General features: G+C 39.2%; 1 protein-coding gene across 1 annotated transcript; it reads left to right on the top strand.

Moving 5' to 3' along the window:
- Nucleotides 1-524: 524 nt before the first annotated feature.
- On the top strand, nucleotides 525-11,466 carry LOC128534111 (alpha-N-acetylgalactosaminidase-like). The gene is given in 9 exon segments (XM_053508415.1): nucleotides 525-626; nucleotides 3,109-3,265; nucleotides 3,995-4,135; nucleotides 4,972-5,183; nucleotides 6,099-6,193; nucleotides 6,343-6,504; nucleotides 8,332-8,529; nucleotides 8,624-8,764; nucleotides 11,296-11,466. Coding segments are annotated over 8 exon segments (1,275 nt in total). The 5' UTR covers nucleotides 525-626; nucleotides 3,109-3,110.
- Nucleotides 11,467-11,902: the final 436 nt, after the last annotated feature.

Raw genomic sequence — 11,902 nt, 5'->3', positions numbered from 1 at the left:
CCACGCTCAGGGACTGTGACTGGAACGCTTCTGAAAGCAGAGGTATAAGGTAAGTAAACAGGTAAGTATTAATCTTCTTACTTGGAAGTTAGAAGTTGGGTCCATACTCATGGGTACGAGCCCGGACGTTGCGCTGATTACTAACAGGTGGTGGTGATTAGTACTCAGGCGATAAAGGGCGCTGTGTCGGATTGAGTTCGGAGCCTGGCCTGACTGTGACACATGCAGGTGCCAAGCATGGTGCCTGAAATCCCATTTAGGGTTTATAATACAGGTATAGGTTCAGATCAGGGTTAGAAGCTAGAGTCACTTTCTGGAACTTTACATTAGATGTGATGTGGAATGCTTGTTTCGGCATCAATGTGTTACTGTCGGTGTTTTACCTTGCAGTACACACCCTTGATCAACAGACTACAGTCCTTGCAAGCAGCTGACTATAAATACCACAGTAACACACACAACTGTTCATATGTCTATTCTCTCAAACTGATTTTGAGTGGCACTTTATCTTCCACAATCTTTGAAAGAAAAGCGATAGACGAGTTGAAGCATTGCCACCAAAAACCTTTGCGAATGCTTATGTCAAGAAATAAAGTGGATTTCCGTGAATTTCTCTTTCAAATTTGGTGAGTAGCAAAAAAAATCTTTAGGATTTTTTTATTTTAGCAATAACAAGACTAATTCTGCACACAATTTTCACACTGTAATGGAACAAAGGTCACTTCCTTTTTTATCTCAACAACAGACCTAGAATGTACTAGATTTTATTTTGTAAATCCAGTATGCATTTCATATATATATATATATATATATATATATATATATATATATATATATATATTGTACTTTGGAGGCAATACAAATATTGGCGTCTATAATAACGTCTTCTTAATGAGATCATTTGTATTAGAGAAATACATTTGAATACAAAAAGGTTCTTTTAATAGTTAAGTATCTTTTTATTTAAACAATCACAATATTTATCAAAATAATCGCAATGTGATTTTTAAATAAATTTCTGCAGCCCTTTTGGTGACCCAGTTTGTGAAATTGGTTATTTGGCATATTTGTGTCTATCTGTTCGTGGCACACCCAAAGTATGTGTAATACCAAAGTTTTATGCGGGCAACCACGTCTTTGTTGGCGGCAATTAACTTGGGCACACCTCTACACCTCTACCTTCTAGAAGCTGCATCTGGACACTAGTTCCAGAGATAAAAGAGAGACTCCATGTTGCTCTAAATAGAGCTAATCGTAATTTAAACTTAATTTAAATTGATAGCAAAAAAATTAAAAATAGAAAAGGTAAAAGTGAAAAAATACAAGTGAAAAAAGAGAAAAGTAAACGAAAACAGCAAAAATAAATTTTATGCTGAAAAGATTTTTGTTCAAAGAAAAGATTCAATTTGCTTGGAACAACAATTTTTCTGTTAAAAGAAAAGTATTTACGTTGTTTGTAAAGGAAACTATTTATTTTTATGAACGTACTCTGTGCCACATGTACACACAAGCATTTCTGCATCCTGTATTAGCCTGCATTTGGCTCCTACACACAATTTGCCAGTGCTGCTACACCGTGCACAGCTTCCACCATAACAGAATGACCATCAACAAAAGCAGACTTAGAACGCATCGTGTAAATCGTAACTGGACAGGCGGGAGTGATTGAGAAGCACAAACAGATATTTGCTAAAGTACAGGAGATTTGCCAGCAAAAACAGCAAACTCAGCTTATGCTGGGTCACCGGCAACTCCTGTGTCAAGTCAAGGGTGGATCACTTCAGCTCTTCTGGTCTTCTGGTATACACAGTTGCTCTCAGGAAATGTAGGACAAAATGGCCACTCAAGACTCTCTGGCCCATCTACAGGCATTGTACGTTTACAATCAACAATCGCTTGAGTGTCATGCAGAACACTGTGAGGTTTTTCTTATACTGTAGGTGTTTACTGACTCCAGGACTACAGGTATACCCTATTGAAGAGTGTTTGTTTAACGTTTGGGTTTACCAGTTACTCCACTATCAGACTTTATTTCGGTGCATGTAAAACCTTCCGGTTTACTGCTTTTTTTCCCCATACTGTACCATCCTGTGTGTGGTCCTGACTCTTGTTAGACTTTCCAGTGTCGCAAAGGAACACAGCCATACTGTATTGGTCATCACATCCATATGTACCTTTTTAAATGGCCCATATGCTCTTACATTGAGCTCTTATAGGGTAAACTTTTTGAAAGGCTCTCAACTAGAATTCGGAACTGCCACTTAAGCATAAATGAGGTCTGGCACTAATGTCATGTGATAGGTCTTAGGGTGCAGTCAGTGTTCCAGCCCATTCCGAAGGTGTTTAGTGGGTTTGGGTTCAGTCAGGGCTCTGTGTTGGCACCAAAAGAAAAGCTGGTTTGAGGAATATGACGAAAAGTTTAAGGTGTTGATTTGGCCTCTAAATTTCCTAGATCTCAATTTAATCAAGCATTTATGGAATGTCCTGAATAAACAAGTCAATTTCATGGAGGCCACTCCTCACAATTTATGGAACTCAAAGAATCTGTGGCTAACATCTTGGTGGAAGATATCGCAGCAAACCTTCAGATGACTTGTGGAGTTCATGCCTCTACAGATCAGAGCTGTTTTGGCAGCACAAGGGAAACCACACAATATTAGTAAGGGGGTTTTAATAGAAATTGTATAATTATGTAACATAACTATTACATAACCTAACAGTACAGAAAATCTTTTAAAATATCATTCTGCCTCTAGCAGATGAGCCCCTGTGTTTAGCTTCTACTCCAACCTGAACACACCATGTCAAAATGGAGCTCGCTTTGTGTACAGGTGCACTGTCATGCTGGAACAGGTTTGTGTTTCTTAGTTCCAGTGTAGGGTAACTGTAACACTATAGTGTACAAAATCAATCTACACAACTGTGTGCTTACATCTAACTAATATACTGAACTGCAACTACAGTAAGTTCACATGAGGACTGACAAAAAGTAAATCTTGGTATTGATTTTATAATTTAGGATTTGAGCCATGGCCAAGTGTTGACCCTTCAAATAAATTCTTGCTGTCTGATTTCTATTTGCTTTGCTTTCTTTCTGCTTTCATTCAGGTATGCAGCAGATTGTGATTATTTTGTTGTTGGCACTCTCTCCAGCTGTTCAGGCTCTGGACAATGGGCTAATGAGGACCCCACCTATGGGCTGGATGGCATGGGAACGGTTCCGCTGTAACATTGACTGTGACAATGATTCTCAAAATTGCATTAGGTAAATATAGGTTAACACAGGGGCCCATATGTAGATTAATGTCAGACGGTTATGTTGCACAATCTAACAATTTCTATTAAAACCACCTACCTAATATTGTGTATTTCCCCTTGTGCTGCCAAAACCTGTAGAGGCATGGACTCCACAGGGCATCTGAAGGTGTGCTGTGTTATCTTCCACCAAGATGTTAGCAGATTCTTTATCTCCATTGTTGTGAGCTAAGTAGCCCCCATGAAGTTTGCTCAGACTTGTTTGCTCAGGACATCCCACAAATTCTTGATCAAATTGAGATCTAGGATCTATGCCAAGTCGACACCTAGACCTCTTCATCATGTTCCTCAAATAAGCTTTTCTTTTTGAATGGACCAGACCTAGCTTTGGGTGGCTATGACCCTATTACCAAATCACTGGTTGTCCTTCCTCTGACCTCTTTTGGTACTGTAGGTACTAACAATTGCATAATAGGAACACTCCACAATATTTACCATTTTGGAGATCCTCTGACTCAGGCGTCTAGCCATCATTATCTGACCCCTGTCAAAGCTGCTCAGATCCTCCTGCTGGCCAACATTACTTAAATGAAAATACCCATCTTGCAAAAAGAAATGCTTAAGGAGATCATTTAACTGGAATAGGTTAATAGTTATTTCTGCCATATATAATGTGATGTGTTTGATATCCTCTTCTCTAATCAATCATGAGTTCTGTCTTTTTATTGTGTGTGTCCAGTGAGGTGCTGTTCAGGGACATGGCAGACCGACTGGCTGAGGATGGCTGGAGGGAGCTCGGATATGTCTATGTTAGTATTGATGACTGCTGGACATTGAAGAACAGAGATGCACAAGGACGACTGCAGGCAGATCCAAAGAGGCACTGTACCCTTAGTTCACAAAATAAAGTTCAAAATAATGATATTACTATAATTGCTATTATAAATATATATAATTAACAATTTTAATTATTATTAATAATAATAATAGGTGGCACAGTGGCTTAATCATTAACACTTGCACCTCCAGGGTCTATGTTTGATTCCCACCTTGTGTCTGTATGCATGTTCTCCCTGTGCTTGGTGGGTTTCCTCCGCATACTCCGGTTTCCTCCCACAGTTCAAAGACATAAAGGTTTGGTTAATTGGCATTTCCAAATTGCCTATACTGTATTGTGGGATTGAGCATGTGTATATGTGTGTGCCCTGTCTAATTTCCTGGGATAGGCTCCAGGCTCAAGTGACCCTGAATACAGGATGAAGCAATATAGACGATAAGATGACTATAATAATAATAATAATAATAATAATAATAATACATCAAATATTATAATAAATTTATTTATGTTATTTGTAAATGACGTGGAGGAGGAAGCAAATGCAGGTAAAAGAAAAGGCTAGATTTATTAAACCGAAGCAGGAATCGTAGTCAGGAAACAGGCAAGGTCAATCGGCAAAACTCGTAAGCTAGGGCAGACAGGGAATCGGAAACCAGTACACGGATCAAAGTCATACACAGTAAGGCTATTACAAATAATCAAGGCTTGGTAACACCTGTAATGTACTGGCATATGTGCAAAAGTAATTAAAATAGTAAAATCCATACACTGACTACAGCACAGGTCTAGTGTTTATGCTTGGTTTAGCCTTGTTAAAAATAAACCGTTAGATGTGTTTATTTAACCTATGTTGTTTGCTGTATGTCTGCCCCCAACAGGTTCCCAAGTGGCATTGCTAAATTGGCACGCTATGTCCATGACCGAGGGCTGAAGCTGGGCATTTATGGTGACTTGGGAACTTACACTTGTGCAGGATACCCCGGCACAACCCTGGATAAAATTGAGATCGATGCTCAGACCTTTGCAGAATGGGAAGTTGACATGCTTAAACTGGATGGCTGCGCCTCCAACTTCACTGAACAGGAGCAGGGTGAGAGTGGGTTAAATAACCAGGGAGGTGAAAGGGAAAAGATATGCAGAGACAGAAAAAAAAATGAAAAAGATTGACACTTTAAAATGAAAAATGAATTAGTGTTGCAGAAATAATGACATTTATATTTCTGAGGGATGTTCATCTCAAACTTTGACTTTTGATTGTGGAGAATAACAGAACAGAGTTAATAAAAAAATCCCTTTATTTCTCTTTATAATGTCCTGCTACACGAATGCACTTATCCCAGAGTTCCACAAGAGCTTGGATACCATCAAGGTAGAAAGTTCTCTCAGTAAACTGGAGGCATGATCGGACTGCCTGCTTCACCTTCAAAATCTGGCCTCCCAGGAACTCCATTACCGACCCAAACAAGTGTCCAAGAACAGGACTGTATTATGTGATGTGGCAATAGTAGTGCTTAAATGCTTCTATAAATGTCAATTCCTTTTATATCTTCATTCACAAAAAAATGTATTAAAAGTTTTAGTTAGATTTGAATGTTCCGCATACGTTTATTGAAAGTCAGATTAGGACTTTTCATACTTTAAGTAGCAATGATTTTTCAAGAAAGAAATCAGATGCAGCTGAGAAATTGTTTTCCCCTTGTTCATGCTCATGCTACACTGGTTAATTTTTTTTTAATTAATTTTGCTTGGGTAGGTAAAAAAGGCAAGAAAAAAAATGCCTATGGATAAAAAGTAATACAATATCCATTGCGTTATTTTAAAAATGTAAAAGGACTCACTACCCCATTTGGAAAATTGGGTGGCATTTGGTAATTTGGGCACAAATTATCATTTAGTAATTTAGTAATTATTTAGTAACAATATTATAGGTAAATGACTGAATTTTGTGCCTGCGATTTTGCATTGTACAGTATACATTACATTTAACAGGCATTCTGTTTAATAGGCTTTCCACCTATGTCAAAAGCACTTAATGCCACGGGCCATCAGATCGGCTATTCCTGCGTTTGGCCTTTATATCAGGGTGGGCTTCCTCCTAAAGTGAGTAAAATTCTGTTTAACTAATTAAAATTAAAGTTATTTTAAATAACAGGGTGCAGAAATAAAATTCACTGAACAATTCACATCACTTTATATAACATACTGTATGATATCTACAGGCATAATTTATTTCCTTTTTGCTACTGTAGGTAAATTACACTCTAACTGGTGAGGTCTGTAACATGTGGCGTAATTACAAGGATATTGAGGACTCATGGGACAGCATCCTGAGCACTGTCGACTGGTTTACAGAACACCAGGATATCCTGCAACCTGTTGCTGGACCAGGGCGCTGGAATGACCCAGACATGGTAGGGACTGTTATGGTTGCCAGAGTCTAGTCATATTTTTTATAGGCGATGAAACTTGGCCAGGGTTGTTGATGTTACTGATGGTATCAGAGATTCATTTACAGCCTTTGGCAGAAAGTCTAATCCAGAGTAACTTCATTAAAAACATTTCATCATGCTGCTACGAATAGGTTAGTTTCTATGACTAAATACTGGGATGCTAAAACCATGTCAGACAAGTACAAGTCTGTATACTACAGTACAGTGGAACCTTGGATTGCGAGTAACATGGTTTGCGAGTGTTCCGCAAGATATTTAATAAATTTTGACTTGGAAAACGAACAAGTCTTGGTTTACAAGTAGCGAGTATCATGTGTCACGCATCCGCTTCTTGTTTTGACGCTGTGTGTGATCACACCTGAGCCAATGGTTTTTCTCTCTCTTGTGCTGCGGAATTGTGGGTTAACGGTCCCCCCTGCTCGTCTTAGTCTCTCGTTGGTATAATCAACATCTGTGCACGCTTGTACTGTTAACTATAACACTGTGACACACATGTGTGCGCGTAAAACATCTTTAATTTTGTGTTTGTACTATTTATTATAACACACGTATGTGCGTAAAAGTAAAGCAAAAGAAGTCTCGTTAGAGAGGTTAAAGATCTATTTTCTATCTCCCCCTCTGTATCAGCCTGCACTTTGTCATTGGACACCATGCCCCTACACACACACACCCCTCCTCCCCTGGCTTTTACACACACACACACACACACATGCACACAGTGTCTGCCCGCATAAACGGAAACACTCATCGGTCAGGATTTATTTTTATTTTATATTTCGTTTCAATTATTTTTATGTATTTTTTTGGGGGCTGTGGAATGAATAATTTGAGTTTCCATTATTTCTTATGGGAAAACACGCTTTGGTTTACGATTAATGTGGGAGCACTAAGTACCTCTCATTCCTCCCCTCTGAGGAAGCTCGACCAATCAGCTCTCTCTGGACCTCTGCCTGCGAGAGGTTGCAGCATCACAAGGGAATCAAACTCACGATCTCCTGATCGTGATAATAGGGTGAGCACTTTACCACTGCACCAATCTAAGGCCCTACGGCTTAGTTTTGATGGCATTTATGACCTGCCATCAGCAAGATGCAGATTATATATAGATAAACTTGATGCACAAACATCATGGACCATAGTCCTTAAAACTCAAAGTTTTTTTTTTTTTTATAAACATGTACTGGTTCAGGATTGTGCAGTATGGAATGACGTGCCTTTTTTAGTACAACCTAGGCAATATGATGAACTGAATTTTATTTCATTTTAAACAGCTATGCAAACATGACCAAGCTAAACATGGGGAAAAAATGGGGCGCATAGGCAAAGAAATATCACAGAAACACATAATCGCATGTTTTTCGGATTATTTTTGGTTGTTTATATGACAAAAATATATATAAAAAATTAGCTAATTTTCAGAGTTCTACATTTTTGCGACCCCAGTCCCATATTTCGATAAGGATAAAATTTACACGTTATGAAAGTAACAATAACTTTTGTTTTACTATCCATGGACTACCATATCCATATCCTATTCTACCTATCTCAAAAACCCAAACCACAGTTTTTTGCAAGAAAAATCATCCCTCAAATCAACTTTTTGTTTTTTAAATCATCATTGAACTATGCTGTGCTGCCGGCACAGATCTATGCCGCATGAGTTACTTTGATGAGCAATGTCATCACAAGTGTCTTCACTTTGTTTTTACCAATTCAGCTACCATCAGTGCAAATGCTCATGGTGAAAAATCTTGTGAAAGCTTAAAACATTTTTTTCAATGTTCGCAGTTGGTAATAGGAAATTTTGGCCTCAACATGGACCAGTCTCGTTCTCAGATGGCATTGTGGGCAATTATGGCCGCTCCTCTTTTTATGTCGAATGACCTGCGGACCTTAAACAGTGGGGCGCGTGCTATTCTGCAGAACAGAGCTGTCATCTCCATCAACCAGGACCCCTTGGGCATTCAGGGACGACGCCTGAAAAAGGTATTTACTGTAAAATATAAAGTGAGTTGATTATGAGGGCTACACTTGTCGTAAATCATTCCTTTACACAATTTCTTTCTTTTTTGTTTCTCAGGAGGAAAGTGGTATCGAGGTGTTCTGGCGTCCTTTGTCTAACAAAGCAAGTGCCTTGGTGTTCTTCAGCAAAAACACTGATATTCCATACCGCTATCAGACATCTCTAAAGGTGCTTGAATATACACCTGGCAGCTATCAGGTAGATGATCTGTTTGTGTTTGATGGCTTGTGTAACGTGCAGCTTTACTTTCAGCAGTGTGACACAACCCCTTTTCCCCAAGGAGTCCAAATGATTCCTACATTAAACATGGCTATTTGGCTTGTCAGCCTTTATTCTCTTGCCTGCCCTCAAAGCACTGGTGACACAGGGGGTGGCTAGGCGCGGTCTCACGTCTGCATCATCATCATTTGCCATCGGCTATTGTCACTCTTTTCCTTTATCGGGAACTCTTCCTAATCCATTAATGGGAATTTGACAAAACTTTCACAGAACCTTTAATGGGAAGCATTAGCTATTAATTTTTTTTTTTAATCTGCTATTTGTAACTCCTCCTAAACCAGTTACTCGGCTGTACGGACATCTAGAGGAAGTTCATTCCACCACCTAAGTGCCACAACAGAAATGATGACAACATGTCTTTTTCCACATGTCTTTTTCTCTTTCCTGAGCAGAGTCAAGTGGGTGCTGGGGCGTTTTAAGCTTGGTAGACAAGCATCAGTGTTTTGAATCTAATCCGGGCAGGTACAGGAAGCAAGTCAAAGGAGCAGAAAAATGGGGTGATGTGGGAGGATTTAGAAAGCTTGAAAACAAGTCATGCAGCTGCATTCTGGTTGTGGAGGACAAAAAGTGCACAGAAGCACCCCTGTCAGGAATGAGTTGCAGTAATCCAGTCTTCAAATATAAAATGACAGAACAATCACCTGAGTGGCCTGTATGGAAAAAAAAAGTCTTCTGATGTTATAAAGATTAGCAGTGTGAGGGGCAAAGAACTATTGTCCAGGGTATGTGTTAAGGTTGGTGGCAGTGACTGAAACTGTGTTTTAAGAATTGTCCAGGGAGATCATAAGATCTGAACAGAGAGAAGAATCACCTGGGAGCTGCCCTCCAAGCTGTGATGTCTGCCAGACATGCTGAGGTCTGAGTTGAAACATGACTTGAGGAAGGAAAGGAGAAAATGAGTTGAGTGTCATCTGCATAACAATGGTATGAAAAACCAGTTAAGGATATGACCTCACTAAGAGATACTGAACCTTATGGAGAACCAATGAAGAGTCTGGATGGAGCAGATGTGGACCCCCACCATGTAACCTTATACGACTGACCTTCTGGGTACGAAGCAAACCACTGCCATGTCATGCCACCGCTTCCAAGGCTTGCAAGTACAGGCAAGAGAATCTTGTGGTTTACTGTGTCAAATGCTGTTGAGACGGAACCAGAGAACCTGGAGCAAGCTCACAAATCATGGAGGGAACATGCAAACTCTATGCACACACACCTGAGGTGGGAATCAAACTCAGACCCTTGAACTCAGAAATTGATGATAGTTTTGATGAAGAGGAGAGAGCCTTGTGAGAAGACCTGGAACATTGTGGAAGGGATTGGGTCTAATGGATAGGTGTTGGGATTGGAGGATAAGATGATGTGCTGGAACTCTTCAGTTGTCAGGTTGGAAAATTGTGCTAGTGAAAGAGAGGAAAGGTCCTAGGGTTAGTAATATTGTACTGTAGGGTTTGGGGTGGGAGTGAAGGTCTGGCATATTTTTTTTTGCAATGTTTTCATCATAAAAATGGCAAAGTCCTCAGCAGTCAGGGAGGACAGAGAGGAAGGAGCCAGTGGCTTGCAAGGATCATGGAATAGAAACGTCCAGTTTTTCCCTACAGGAGGCAGTTTTAGTGGGTCATCTCACGTAACAATTTAGTCAGTAAGAAATAAGATCTGCATCGAGATCTTCTTTGATTTAAAAGATAGAGGGCATCGGAGGTCCAAGGATGAGGAAAGAGGGGAAAGAATAGTATTTGTGGATACTTCTAATGGTAAGAAGGGAAATCAAGGTTTGGGAGGGATAATAGGGTACAGGAAGGCACAAAGGAAGGGGCAATACAGTGGAGGTTTCTGCAGGTGGAAGAGACATTTTAACTAATATTGCACAGTACCTTATAGATCTGCAGTAATTGATTAACTTTCTAAAACGTTTTATTGAATTTAATTTAAGACTGTTACTAGTCCTTCATACTCTAACAGCCGAATGTACGTATGTTCAGTAAAAGTAGTTTAACTAAGATGCCGATCTGATTAGCTACCAAATGTGGACTACGGTTCAGAAGATCCCAGGTTCAAACCCCACAACCACCAAGTTGCCACTGTTGGGCTTTAGAGCAAGGCCCTCAACTGCTCAGATGTGTAATGAGATAAAAATGTAAGTCGCCCTGGAAAATCGCGTCTGCCAAATGCCTAAATGTAAATGTATTGTACATTTCACGTATAACTAATGAATGTGAGTTATGTAGAAACAACAGGCTTGCATAGGCAAGTAGACTTTCAGATGGACACAGTCGATTTCATTGGATTCACTGTTTCTTATTTTGCGTCAACATCGTTGTCGTCACTTTTTTCTTAAAAAAAAATGTAAATTCTAAAAATAGCACGTTTAGTAAGGGTGACACATCTTCCTTGGAAGACTAAGGAAATTTTCAAAGATTATTGTAATAGCTGTATATTCTGTCTTTTAGGTGTACGACGTGTTCATGGAGAAGGCCATGCCTACACTGAAGGACACCACTGAGTTTGTTGTCTCCATCAATCCCTCAGGAGTGGTTATGTGGCATGTTACTCCATTAGCAGAGTGACAGCAGCCCAACGTTTATCAAGTGAATAGCAAATCTAATTCTTTTGTTGGGTAAAAAACAAACAAAAAAAAACAGCTTTTTAAATATTTTTAAGCAGCCTAGGCTAAATGACAGAATGGATACATGAATATAATAAAATAGCTTTTTCATCGTTTCCATTTTTCTAATAAATTAATAGGGATCAGTGGAAAAACATCCAACTTGTGTAAAAGACATTGACCAATTGGTGAACTGAGATCTAAGCAAAACATTTGGATGCTCTTTTGGATGGGAGTGCCTGTAATAATCTTACACTTATTGGGATATTGGGACTATTTTACAATCAACACTTCTGAAATAAGCACCTAAACTGGAGTGGATTTAAATATTGTTGGGTGTTTTTTTTTATGGAGTTAGAATACTTTCTTAATTACTTTTTGTAATTAATTGAAAAATTTGTTTCGTGGCCTAATCTCATCACTCTTGATGGAAATTTATTTAGAAATAATTG

This window comes from Clarias gariepinus, chromosome 12, assembly GCF_024256425.1.
Source record: "Clarias gariepinus isolate MV-2021 ecotype Netherlands chromosome 12, CGAR_prim_01v2, whole genome shotgun sequence".
NCBI classification, from domain to species: domain Eukaryota; kingdom Metazoa; phylum Chordata; class Actinopteri; order Siluriformes; family Clariidae; genus Clarias; species Clarias gariepinus.
The sequence above is the reverse complement of the archived record's forward strand: the minus strand, read 5'-3'. Positions and strand labels throughout refer to the sequence as shown.